The following is a 13,147-nucleotide window of genomic DNA, read 5'->3' as shown; positions in this document are numbered from 1 at the left end:
CCCCCCCCCCCTCCAGATACAGCATCTTTTGCCTAAGCTCCTAAAACATGTTTTTTTTTCACCGGGGTTGTAATGGGGAAGTGAGACTTGCTGCCTGGCGCCTGCTCGCTGGGGGAGCCGGGGCGCCCGTGGGGAGGGCAGGGACGGTGCCATGCTCCTCCACTCACTCCCAGTCCCTCTGGGTTGTCTTTCTTCCAGGAGAAGCCAATATGGACGGCTTCCTCCAGAGCGTGGAGAAGGACCTGAACATCGACCGCCGGCAGCTGGCCGCCGCTCCCGAGAGAACCCACGTTACCGCCTTCATCCCGGTGAAATGGCTGACGAGCCTCAAAGAGCGGCGGGTGCTGCCCGGGCTGTGCCCGCGGCCGGAGGGGCTGAGCGACGTGGAGGTGAGGACTTTCCTGCAGCACTCCGTGCAGAAGCTGCCCGCGGGCTGGACCCGGGTGGAAATCCACGGGCTGCGGAAGGATCGGTTGGCATATCCGCTGCAGGTGCAGCCCCCAGCCTGTGACCAGCGTAACGGCAACGCGGAGACCCTGCACGGCTTCATGCAGAGCGTCGCCTCGCAGAATTACCGAAACCTGTGGTGCCGGGCTCACTGCCTCTACGTGCGGCCGTACCGGCACGCTGACACACCAACCACCGTGCCGGCCCTGGATGCGCTGCGGCTTGCCCTGCAGAAGGCTTATGGTTGCCCCATCCTTCACGTGGGCAAGAGTGTGCCCGGTGCTTCCCCCGCCAAGGAGAGCGTGGCGGCTCCCAAGGGGGGGCCCTCCTGCCCCAACATGCTGCAGGCTGAAGCTCTGCTTGAGTCGGCCAACATGCTGTACATCATCTACCCTTACGTGCAGTATTGTTTGCACGACATCGTGACTTTCAGCCCGGCCAAGCTCACCAACAGCCACGCCAAAATCCTCTTCCTCCTCTTCCACGTGCTGCAGGCCATGAAGGCTTGTCACCAGGCGGGTCTGGCTTGTGGTGCCTTTTCCCTTCGGGATGTGGCTGTGGATGAGAAGCTGTGCAGCCGCCTCCGCGTGAACTTTAGAGAGTACGAGGGACCGAAGAAGGAGGAAGCGAATCTGGAGGCTGGTCTGGAACGAATGAGCGAGCAAAGCAGCGCTGGCGTGCAAGGGCAGGAGGCGAGGTGCACTGCTTGCCAGAAGGACCTCCGGGACCTGGTGTTACAGTGGGTACATGGGCAGGTCAGCAACTTTGACTACCTTATGCGTCTGAACAGTTTGGCTGGGAGGAGAATGGGAGACCCCAATTATCACCCGGTTCTTCCATGGGTGGTAGATTTCACTACCAAAAATGGCAAGTTCAGGGACTTAAGGAAATCCAAGTTCCGTCTCAATAAGGGAGACAAGCAGCTGGACTTCACATATGAGATGACCAAGCAGGCATTTGTTGCTGGTGGGTCAAGTGGGGAGCAGCTCCATGTCCCCCATCACATCTCCGATGTCCTGTCTGATATCACCTACTACGTGTACACGGCTCGGAGGACACCCAAGGCAGTGCTGTGCTGCCACGTGAGGTCCCAGTGGGAGCCTAATGAGTATCCAGCCAGCATGGAGCGTATGCAGAGCTGGACCCCGGATGAGTGCATCCCAGAGTTTTATACGGACCCCTCCATCTTCCGATCCATCCATCCGGACATGCCCGACCTGGACGTGCCCTCTTGGTGTAGCTCCTACGAGGAGTTCATCGAAGTCCACCGCATGCTGCTTGAGAGCCGGGAAGTCTCTCAGGACCTCCACCACTGGATTGATCTCACTTTTGGGTACAAGCTGCTGGGGAAAGATGCCGTCAAGGAGAAGAACGTCTGTCTCCACCTAGTAGACAACCACACGCATCTGACGACTTACGGGGTTGTGCAGCTTTTCGACCAGCCTCATCCCAGGCGCATGGTGGGACCTGCCTACACGCCTGCTGAAGCTCCAGCCATTGCCCGGCCTCTTCTCCAGAACATCCGGGAGACCGTGTTTTTGGAGGATATCCAAGGCCAGGTGACAGATGTGGTTAATGGGCTGGTCCTGGAGGCGACTCCCAGTGAAACCACCTGGTCTGGGGAGAAACCCATCGCTGGTGAAGATGATTTAGAGCAAGGCACAGAAGCCCTGGATTCGATTTCTGCTACCACTAGAGCTGCTGATCAGCCCTGTGCCACTGTGCCTTCAGCACAGCCCTCCACCCTCCCTGCTTATGCCACCGAAGGCAAAACCTCAGGTGTCCGACCGCTCCGTCGGAGCAAGGGAGGTGCTGTGGATCAGGCTGACATGAAGATCACGCTTCCTGAAGGCTTCAATCCGCTCCAGGCCCTGGAAGAACTGGAAAAATTGGACAATTTCTTGGTTAAAGGCTTAAGCAGTGAGATGCAGCTGACGGAGCAGCCGTGGGAAGAGCCACCCCTGGGTCTCTCGGACCTCTTCCAGAGGGACATGCAAGCTTTGGGCATTCTGGTAGCTGAGATTATATTTGCACCAAGGATTCGTCCTTCGAAGCCTGACGCATCCCTGTTGGAGCGGTTCCTGATGGTGCACAATCTGTGTCGCTACCATCCCAAGGAGATCCCGGCCCCACTCCAGCACGTGCTGCACGTCCTGCTGCAGCTGAGCGTGCCGGTGGAGAAGCTTTTGAAAACCAGGCTGGGCAAGGCCACAGTGCAGTTGTTTGAATACAAACCCATCTCCCAGGGCCTCCCCCCGCCCTGTCCCACACAGCTCCTCAGCCCCTTCAGCTCTATTGTCCCCTTCCCCACATACTTCCCAGCCTTGCACAAATTCATTTTCACCTATCAGGCAAAGAAGATAGAGGATGAAGGTCAGGGACGGGAACTTGTTTTCCAGCTGTGGCAGCAGGTGGAGGGGATCCTTTCTGAAATCACTCCCGAAGGCTTGGAGATTCTTCTGCCCTTCATATTATCTCTGATGTCAGAGGAGAACACCGCTGTCTACGCAGCGTGGTATCTCTTTGAACCTATAGCTAAATCCCTGGGTCCAAAGAATGCCAATAAATACTTGCTCAAGCCATTGATTGGAGTATATGAGACCCCCTGCTACCGCCACGGCAGGTTCTACCTCTACACAGACTGCTTTGTCGCCCAGCTGATAGTGCGCCTGGGGCTGCAGTCCTTCCTCCTGAACCTGCTTCCCCACATCCTGCAGATTCTCGTTGGCATTGAGAGCTCGCGGGAGGAGAGCAAATCCCTCCTTGGCACAGCTGAAGATGATGAGAGTGGAGGGGAAAGCCCGGTGTCATGTGTCTTTGGGGAGGAGATCAAAATGGATGTGGAGCACAGCTCCGCTGCGCTCGACCTCCTTGACTACACCTCTGGTGTCAGCTTCCATGACCAAGCCTACCTGCCCGAGAGTGAGGATTTCCAGAGTGGCCTCTATGTCGGGGAGTCCCTGCAGCCCCAGGAGCAGGAATCGCTCAGCCTTGGGCGGCTGAGTGACAAGAGCAGCGCCAGCGAGGTGTCCCTGGGAGAGGACAGACCTGCGGATGGGGACTCCCAGAAGGACAAGAGCAGCTTGAAGTCGATGGACAGCAGCCAGGACCTGAAACAGAGCGAGGACTCGGAGGAGGAGGAAGAGGAGCATGATGAAGAGGAGGAGCACGATGATGCCACGGTTGATGCAGAGTTGACGGTGGCTGTGGATGCTGGTGCCTCTGTGGATGTCACCCTGGCTGATGACAGCAGCGAGCCAGAGGACGGAGAGGGAGAGGAGCTGCCAGATCACTCCGATGACAAAGAGCAGACAATCCTCCTGGGTAAGACCCTGCCAGCGTTGAGCCTTTCTGCTGTGTGTGGCAAACACCCAGTAAGGCAGTGAATGGGAAGGACTGGATCCAGATTTGGGGGTGTTTACGGTCCCAGCTTGGGGACAGCGATGAAAGCAGTGCAAGAGGCCAGGTCTCCACTGCAGCGTGTGGATCTGAGAGCCAGGGAGCTGCCTGTGGGGCAGGCAGGGTCTGGGCAGGAGCTGGGTGATAGCTAATCTGCGCTCTGCCAGGCTCTGTCCTTGCGACTGTTTTTGTTTTGCAGACACAGCCTGTAAGATGGTGAGGTGGCTCTCAGCCAAGCTGGGCCCTACCGTCACATCCCGCTTCATCGCCAGGAACCTGCTCCGTCTGCTCACGTCCTGCTACGTCGGTAATGTCTGCTCCTCAGACCCCAGGGGCCCGGGGTGGGCTCTGCCCCAAAACAGTCTGCTGGGTGCCTGGTGGCTTGGGTGTAGCCTGCTGCTTCAGCTCATGGTGTTGTCTCTGGGCAGGCCCTACCAGGCAGCAGTTTGTACCAAGCAGCGATGAGAACAGTCCCCTGAGTACAGGAAATATCTACCAAAAACGGCCAGTGCTGGGAGATCAGGTGTCCAAGCCGGTGCTGGCCTGTCTGGTGCATGTGGCGTACCTGTACGGAGAGCCTGTCCTCACCTACCAGTACCTGCCCTACATCAGCTACCTGGTTAGTGTTGCCTTTTCTCCTCTTCTCACGCGTGTTGGGGGCGAGAGCTGTGTCCAGGCACAGAAGGAGGATGCACAGAAAACGGTCCAGCCTCACCAGGAGCCTCCTGCCTAAAAATTTGTGCTCAGTCAAGCTCCATCTGGGCCAGTGTGGGCTGAGCAGCGCCGGCTGCGTTGGCTGAGAAGGGCTGTGCTGATGCAGCCAGAAGAGGCACTTTTCCCCTCGGCCGTAAGCCCCGGATGGCTCGCGTGGCTGCGTACGTGGGCTTTGCTCTTTAGCCTCGGCCGCTGTGGATCTACATCCTCCTTCCCCATTCCTGCCCAGGGCTTTCCCTGTCAGACCCGTTGCTGGCACACGTGAAGCCAGAGAAAAAAGGTTTTCATCTGCTTTGCTGGGTGAGAGCTGGCACAGGGGTGGGATTGTGATAACGGGCAGGCGGAGCAGCCTGGGCTGCTCTGAGATTGCTGGAGCGAATGTTTTTAGAGGTCTGTATGGGTAGATAGAGGGGGAGAGGCTAAAGGTTTTTCAACTGTATAAAAAATACTGCCAGGAGAAACTTTTCGGCTTGAAATCCATAGCTGAAGAACAAGAAGAAAATGTGTGTAATGCGGCTGGTTGAAAAAACAGTTTTTCATCAAAAAAAATGTTTTTGAATGTTTTAAACAGGCTTATTTTTCATATTGCTCCTTTTCTAGTGGTTATAAACACTTTGGTTATGGATTCTTGTTTAAATGGAAAACTTCAATAGCTTTTTGGTAATTTAAACGTAGAGGAAAAGAGGCCACAGCTGTTCATTTAAAGAAAACAAAAAGGCATTGTCAGTTTTTCCAGTGTTGAAGGGGAGATTTTTCAGGGGAAAAAATCCCATTTTTCAGTAAAATCATTCTCCACCCAGTTGCAATCATAGCTCCAGCTGTTCTGCTTTGCTTTACTAAACTTATTGCTTGGGGTGCTGGGGGGATTAATACCCCTGTGAACAGCATTTGGCAACCTGATATTAAAGCGATGAAACTTGCGGGTCACAAATAGGATAAAGTAAATCCTTCTTGCAGGATTTGGCAGAGTGGATATTTTGTGAGAGGAAGAGCCTCTGTGATGAGCTGGAAGATGGCAGGTGTACAAGAACTATAGCGGAAACTGGGAATTGTCTGTGGTTTTTGTTATTGGCTCTCTTTTCTTGGGTGTTTGATTTGTCTAGGAGTTAGGAAATTGGATAATCTAGAAAGAAATCTTTTACTGTTGCTGCTGATTTTCTTAACTCTTTGGCATTGCTGTAACCAGCATTGGTGCGTTGTCAGCAAAAAGGGATGTGCTCTTCTGCCTCGTGAAATTATTAGCCGCTGGATTTCTAGAAGTCAGCGGCAGGTTTGTTCATAATTTGTGCTTGGATATTTCATGCGAGGACTGTTCCTCTGCAGTCTGTGCAGCCAGGCTCAGCACAGCATGGGATGAAGACAATGGTTCTTGCTTTAAGTCACCTGTATGTAATGGGTTTCCCCTCTTCCTTGTGCTCTGGGGTGTCTGGGCTGGTCTGGGGTTGTCTCTCTCCCCTCTGAGTTTCCCAGCCATGGGATCATCCTGCAGGGAGATTCCCTCCAGAGGATGCCCATGAGCTTGGGGATGTTTTAGGCCCTTCTCCCCAGGCTCATCTCTTGTGCTGACATCTGTCTGTCAGTTTTTAGGCTCATCCCTCGAGTGCAAGACATGAGTTGCTGTTGAGACTCAGTGCTCAGGTTCCTCTTCCAGGGGCTGTGCCTAGCACTACCGTGCTGGGTTTTGAGGCTGAGCTCAGGTGATCTTAGGATCACCCTTGATGTGTCCAGCTGGTGGCCCTGGCACTGAAGGATTCCTTTTGCAGGTTGCGCCCAGCGGCGGGTCCGGTGGCGGCCGGCTGAACAGTCGGAAGGAGGCCGGGCTCCTGGCTGCTGTGACGCTGACTCAGAAGATCGTGGTGTGTCTCTCGGACACCACACTGATGGACATTCTCCCTAAGATCAGCCAGGAGGTGCTGCTCCCGGTGCTGGGCTTCCTCACTTCACCTGCCATCGGGTAAGCGCTTCAGCCAGCATCAGCACAACACAAAATCAGGGATTTGGGAATGGTTCTGTGAGGGCCTTACTGCTCCTGGGGTTGTGGGGCTGCTCCTGCCCTGATGTGCACCGCCTCGCACTGGTGCCCAGCATGTGCGTGGAGCTTGGGCTCCTCAAGACCTTCTGATCACCCAGACAAGGCAGGAAACATTGAAGCAGAGGAGGGGAAGAAGGGGTCTGTGGAATGCAAGCTGGTAATGGATGTCCTCTTCAGTTTCCCCAGTGGTGCCCAGGCCCGTATTGTCCTGTGCGTTAAAACAATCAGCTTAATTGCCTTGATCTGCCTGCGGATTGGGCAGGAGATGGTGCAGCAGCATTTGAGTGACACAGTGAGAAATTTCTTTGGAGCGTTCTCACTGCTGCAGGAGCTGCAAGACCAGGTCAGCGATGTCCTGCCATCCCCCAGCACCCAGCTGCAGCAATGGGGTGGACAAACCTGCATACACCAGTACTGGTGTCAGCAGCATCCAGCCCAGGCTGCGTTTGTGTAATTAATTACGTGGTGAGAGCATCTGATCTTGGGTATCTTCCTGTTGTGCAGGGGTTGACGGCGGAGTCGCTGAGCAGCTGTGAGGTGCCAGTGATGGAAGTGCCCCTTTCAGATGGGAAGCTGCTGGCCCTGGATCCGGCCGTGCTGCTGGAGTTACAGAAAGTGTTTAACCCTGAGATGGCCTACGTCACCTACATCCCCTTCTCCTGCTTGCTAGGTACAGCTTAGCCACCATCTAGGGTTTGTGAGAGCTCCGTGCTCTGCGCGGATGTGCCAGACCTGAACTCAGGAAAAGTCAGAGGGCTGCTGGTGGAAACCCACAGCTTCTGCACTGCAGCTTGGTCTGTTTGTGGGGTTGGGAGCCCACCGGCCTTCAGGCTGCTTTGGCTGGGAGCCAGAGTACTTTGTGGCTTGTGGGGGACACCATGTTCACAGCCCTGTGCTGACCCTTGTTCTGTTGTTGATGGTAGGGGGGTGCTGATGGGGAAATTCCTTCCCTTGAAGCCCCATTCTCTCTCTCTCTCTCTCTTCAGGTGACGTTATCCGGTCGGTTGTGCCCAACCACTCGCTGGTTGAGAAGCTGGCCAGCCTCCACCTGGAGAACGTGAACCCCAAGAGCCTGCAGGTCGTTAGCCTGGAGCAAACACCCAGTGCGGTGGGCTCAGACCAAGAGACGCGAGGGACCGAGCCCTTCTCTAGCCACCACGAGGACAGTCACTCTGGTACTTTTGGGAGCGTGCTGGTAGGAAACCGCATCCAGGTCCCTGTGGACACACAGCGCGAGTGTCTTGGCTTACTTCGCCTCAGTGCTGGCACTGATGGTTTTATTCCCAGCTCATCCAGCGAGGAGAATACCCTGAAGCACGACCTTCCTCGCAGCACCCACATGCTGTGTGGGAACTGGCTGGCCTACTGGCAGTATGAGATTGGGGTGAGCCAACACGACCCCCGCTTCCACTTCCACCAGATCAAGCTGCAGAGTTTCTCAGGGCATTCAGGGGCCATCAAGTGCGTGGCACCGCTCAGCAGCGAGGACTTCTTTCTTAGTGGCAGCAAGGACAAAACTGTCCGGCTGTGGCCCTTGTACAACTACGGGGATGGCACCAGCGAGGTGCCACCACGCTTCACGTACGCCGAGCACAAGAAGTCGGTTTTCTACGTGAGCCAGCTGGAGGCCTCGCAGCACGTGGTGAGCTGCGATGGGACCGTGCACATCTGGGACCAGTTCACAGGTGAGAAGGGAAAGGGTGAGGGCTGGCTGGAGTGAACTGGTCCCCTCCTTAAAGACAGAGGGGCCGTGCTGAGTTTTGATGGCTCCTGTTAAAAACCTGCACAAAACTGGAGGTTTGCTCTGTACCTCCTCAGTACATCTACTGCTGGAACCTCTCCATCATGTTTTTACAGGCAAACTTCTCCGGACTTTTGATGAATTAGACAGCAAAGTCCCCATCACAGCTGTGACCACCATGCCGCCTCCCTACCACAGCATCTCTGTGGCCAGCGCAGACTCGGTGCTGCGGTTCATCGATCACAGGAAGCCAGGACTACAGGTAGGGCGTCTGCGAGCCACCCTCCTCCATCCGTGTGCTTAGTGATGTGATCGTGGCTGGCCCAAAGCCAGCTGTGGGGCCTCTGTGAAAGCCAGCTAGGCCTTGTCCCCTAAATACCTGGATCCCTTAGGTCTTTGGCCCCGCAGTAGCTGGACTGTCTCTCTCCTGCAGCACGAGTTTCGCCTGGCCAGCGGGGTGAGCGCTGGGCTCATCCGCTGCTTGGCTGTCAGTCCTAACGGGCGCAGCGTTATGGCTGGCTTCTCCTCCGGCTTCATCGTGCTGCTGGACACCAGGACAGGACTTATCATGCGGGGGTGGCCTGCCCATGAGGGAGACATCCTGCAGATCAAGGTGAGAGGTCCAGCTGGGGTCTGGGATTGGGGTGGGGGGCTGCTCTGTGGGCCTTGTTGATCCCGTGAGGTTGTGTGGAGCATCCTTCTGGCACACGCTGCTTGGCAGGGCCTGTCTGCTCCATCCTCCGGGCGTTCCTCCAGCCCTTGCTCTGTCCTCAAGCTCTCCTGCCCCGTGGTTAGTGCTGTGGGTGGCTGTTCGTGGTCCAGCCTGTGCTGAACGGAGATCAGCCCTCCCAGGTGCCAGTCCCTGCCGAGCAGCTCTGCCACAGGGGCAGGGGTGAGACACGTCCCCCATGAAGAAGCAAGCGTCTTGCTTTCTTCACAGGGTTCTCAGTCCCCCTGGAAGAGCATTGCTCTAATGAATAACTCTTGTCCATATTTACCCACCCTCAGGGAGCAGTGCTGGGGCTCCAGTGTCCTCGACCCAAATGCAGGTTAAACAAAGTTTAGCAGCCTGGGTTGTTTACCCTCTCACTAGCTCTGCTAATAAGCAGCTTCAGGGTTCTCCTACCCTCAGCAGTGTTTTCTACTGTGAGAGAGCCTCCCAATTCCTTTTCCTGAGAAGGAAAATAAGCTGGCAGGTGGTTTGGTGGAGAGGGAGACCCGCTGCAGTAGTAACAGATGATAAATTAGTTGTGCTGAGTATCAGGGTGTTGTTGAGAAGAGACACAGCCCCTTTCTTGAAGGATAGCACTAGAGGAAGTTGCCAGCTACCAGAAGAGTTCTGTAGCTTCCAGCGTTCACCCGGATGCCTCGTTAATAGTGCTCAGTACCATCGGGTGCTTGGAAATGGCTGGGACTTCCCAGGGGATTGCACTGGGACTGTTGGATTATTGGCAGCTACCTGCTAATCTCATTTGCAGGATGAGACTGGGAGTTTTTACTGCAGCAGTGTTGGTTCACCAGCCTTTCCTTTCCTGCAGGCTGCAGAGGGCAACGTGCTAATCAGCTCATCTTCGGATCATTCCCTGACTGTCTGGAAGGAACTGGAGCAGAAACCTTTGCACCACTACAAATCTGCTTCTGAACCCATCCACGCGTTTGACCTCTACGGCAACGAAGTGGTCACTGGCACTGTGGCCAACAAGATTGGCGTCTACTCCATGCTGGAGTCCTCAGCCCTACCCATCAGCATGACCAAGCTGAGCTCAGAGAATTTTCGGGGTACGCTGACCAGCCTGGCGGTGCTGCCCACAAAATGCCATCTCCTGCTGGGCTCGGACAACGGCGTCATACGCCTTCTGGCGTAGGGACCCCGGGCCCGGGAGCCTGCAGCTGTCCCACAGCGCTGGTGGCAGAGCTGAAAGCCAGCGGTGTCGCTTACAGAGGAGGCAGAGTGAGATGTTTCTGATCAGAGGATGCAGGGGGGCAGGTGTACTTGTTAGTGAGCACTCGGTGAAGCATCTCTAACCTCTTTCTGTATCTTCAAAAAGAAAAAAAGCCATAACTGAGAAACCTCCGCTGCTGCCGGGAGAAATACTGGGCGTTGTAGGTCACTGTCACCCCTGCAGAGAGGCCTGGAGCTTTCCATACCATGTGTGCCTGATCCCCAGGGGACTGTGAGCTGCCCTCCAGAGTAATATGGACCACAGGTATCCCCTCCCACTTCAGTTAAGGGGTAAGAGGTGCCCCTTGACAAGAACACAATGGTGTAGTTACTGCCAGCTGCACTTACCCTTCACTTCCACTCCTGAACCACTGAATAGTCTTACTAGGATTAGCGTAAGCTGGGCCTGGGAACTGCTGCCTTCGGAGCTGGGTGGTGCCGGGCATCTCCTCCTCCGGTGGTCTGTGTTCAGAGCCCCGAGGATGTACTCGGTAACTTTAGGTCCTGCCAGCTGAGTTAGAGCCTGTATGGGAGGAGGAGAGGTTAACTAGAGCACTTGTGCTGCCTTACTGGCTCCAGGGCACGGGCTGGAACGGACACCAGCCAAAGCACAGATCCCATCTGCTCCAACAGTTCATTTAGGAATGGGCTGCTGCAGAGGGGCAGTTTGGGATGGGAATGTGACCCTCTAGGAAGTCCAGAACTAGATGCTTCCATGAGGATTTTTGCTTCTGGAGCAGTAGGCTAGGGATGGACTGTTGTTCCTGCCCTGGCAGCGCTGCATCCCGTGGTTGTCTGAGGGGTGAGGGATGCCCTGTGTGCCATGCACTGGCAGCGTTTCTCTAGAAATCCCCCTTCTGATCCTCTCCTTTGTGCTGGTCAGACTCCTGGGGAAGACAGGACAGCCAAAAGGTGCTCGGTTTGGTCCGCTCCTGCCCTTGTAGGGTGAGATCCAGGAGGTGTGATCCCACGTGGTCTCCTGACCTTCCCTCTGGGACAGCGTTGCCTGTTCCCCCCTCAAAAGGTGAGGAAAGAGCTCTTTGACCCAGCAGTAGGAGCAGTTGCCTCACTTCTCTTGCAGCCCTTTTCCCATCCATCCTTCAGCCTAGTCAGAGCCAGTATCAGGGGAGCGGGAAGCTCTTATCTTGGGCAGAGGAGGAGCCTGCTGCGGGTCGCTCTGGAAGGGGAAAGGGCTTTCATCCAGCTGCTGGTTCATCTGAGCCCCCTGCAGTTGGGAAGGCTGCCCTCTGCTCCCAGGGAGGGTGGGGAGGCGAGCAGTTGGCCCTTGCTATCCCTCCCTACCCAAGGGGAGCTCTCAGTCCCGTGTTGCCTATTAACCATTTGCAATAGATGTAAATATTTACTTCTAATAAACTCTTTGAAAGAGATGCAGAGACGGCCGTGCGAGGAAGCTCTGTGCTGGAGGGGCCCGGGTGCGGTGTGGGGCTGGGTGTGCTGCCTGCGGCTCTCCTGCTCTGGCAGCCAAAGCTAAAACTCTGTGTTCAGGCACCTCTTGTGTTCCTGGGTGAGCTGAAGGAGGGATGCTGGGAATGCCCTGGCTGTAAGGTGCTGCTCAGGGACTTGGATCTGCTTTCGAAGGGGAAGCAGCTCCCCATGTTGCAGCAGCTTGTCCCAGCGTGGTTTCTGGTTGCAGAGCTCGGACCTGTCTCCGCTCCTGCCCAGTGTCTGGGGTGAGTTTGGGAGCTGAGAGCTGCTGCAAGGAATGGATGTCTGCAAGCTCTGCAACCCCATTTGTGCTCCCCACTGTTCCTTAGTGACTCCTCTGGCACCGAGGACATGGACAGACCTAGGAAGGATCACCATCGCTTCTTCATACGGCACGAAACCGCCCAGGACGGGACCGCTGGAGTTCTGCCCGTCCCCGAGACTCTTCCTCCGTGCCACAGCAGTGCGGGCGTGCCATGGAGCCCGGCACCTTCCCCCGGCAGAGCTCTGGTGCCTGCTGTGCCCCCGGGGGGGTACCAGCTGCTCTTGGCTCGGCTCAGCCTGAGCGTCGCCACCTCCTGCTTGGGTACGCGGCCACGGGCCCTTGGGCACCTGCCATCTGTTAAAACCTCGTGCTTGCTGCAGCAAAGCAGCTGGGACAAAGTAAATATCTGGGGTTTTCTGCAGAGAAAATTCCAAAACCAGGGAGAGCCCTGTGGCAATAAATACCAAGCCCTGCATTTCCACTAAAGATTATGAGTGAAGGAGCACGTTCCCAGCACAGGGAAGGCGGAACCACTACTAGGGACAACTGACTTCGCACGTTACTTCTGCTGATGGGAGTTTTGGAGCTGGTAAACTCAGTGTTAACATTGTCATGAGGGTGCCAGCACCCCAGAGTGTCTCCCCATCTCCAAATGCACCACCAATTCACTCTTGCCACCCAAACAAATGTTTAACCGGATGCTGTAGGTCAATATTTGCCTGCCAAATTCTCAAACAGGGGGTGGTGCCGAAGGTCGCTGGTAGCGGGTAGGAGAGGTGGGCTGGACAAGAGACTGTGTGTGCCCCATGCAGAGCTATCGGCTGGGCTACAGCAGGTGCCAGCTCCAACGTGGACACGAAAACTTCAGGTAAAGTGCGAAGGAAGGAGGATTTGACAGTAAATGGGGGCTCCTCCAACAAGCCTCTCAGGGAGAGGGAGGTGAATTTGGCAGAGGGTTAAAGGATGGGCACCATCAGGGAGAAAAGGGGTATCGGGGGTTATATGTGGCTGCAGGATTCGGGGTGAGGGAGGAGGGGGAATGAAATGGCCTCAAGATTTGCTTCTTCCACTTGGCAACTGGGGTTGCAGCCCAGCAGTTTCAGGTCGAAGCAGAGACTGCTCGGAGAGCAGAGAGCAGCCCCAGGAATTGGGGGGGGGGGG

The 13,147-nt window shown here is 55.8% G+C and overlaps 2 protein-coding genes across 3 annotated transcripts in view; both read left to right on the top strand.

Moving 5' to 3' along the window:
* The first annotated feature begins 115 nt into the window (after positions 1-115).
* WDR81 (WD repeat domain 81) lies at positions 116-11,641 on the top strand. Its single transcript, XM_026861379.1, has 10 exons — positions 116-3,771; positions 4,046-4,153; positions 4,275-4,465; positions 6,324-6,514; positions 6,770-6,935; positions 7,097-7,262; positions 7,579-8,277; positions 8,450-8,595; positions 8,767-8,946; positions 9,872-11,641. The coding sequence occupies exons 1-10, from the start codon at positions 210-212 to the stop codon at positions 10,196-10,198; spliced, it is 5,736 nt and encodes a 1,911-aa protein (XP_026717180.1). The 5' UTR covers positions 116-209; the 3' UTR covers positions 10,199-11,641.
* A 1,029-nt stretch (positions 11,642-12,670) lies between these two features.
* The window catches only part of SERPINF2 (serpin family F member 2), an 8,092-nt gene continuing 7,615 nt past the window's right edge, over positions 12,671-13,147 (top strand). Inside the window, exon 1 of one of the 2 annotated variants that reach the window (XM_026861381.1) lies at positions 12,671-12,854. In XM_026861381.1, the coding sequence (XP_026717182.1) occupies positions 12,793-12,854 (62 nt within the window). In that variant the 5' untranslated portion in view covers positions 12,671-12,792. The remainder of the gene's footprint in view (positions 12,855-13,147) is intronic. The other variant, XM_026861383.1, reaches the window with a different exon arrangement.

This window comes from Athene cunicularia, assembly GCF_003259725.1.
Source record: "Athene cunicularia isolate RWA chromosome 19 unlocalized genomic scaffold, athCun1 chr19_part1, whole genome shotgun sequence".
Lineage (NCBI taxonomy): Eukaryota > Metazoa > Chordata > Aves > Strigiformes > Strigidae > Athene > Athene cunicularia.
This window is presented reverse-complemented; position numbering and strand designations above follow the sequence as displayed.

What these genes read in the sequence shown, in the direction of transcription:
- WDR81 (XM_026861379.1), top strand. Translation starts at nt 210, where the DNA reads ATGGACGGCTTCCTCCAGAGCGTGGAGAAGGACCTGAACATCGACCGC. An exon ending in TGCAGGAGCTGCAAGACCAG is followed by an intron (nt 6,936 to 7,096) that starts GTCAGCGATGTC and finishes CCTGTTGTGCAG; the next exon opens with GGGTTGACGGCGGAGTCGCT. An exon ending in CATCTGGGACCAGTTCACAG is followed by an intron (nt 8,278 to 8,449) that starts GTGAGAAGGGAA and finishes ATGTTTTTACAG; the next exon opens with GCAAACTTCTCCGGACTTTT.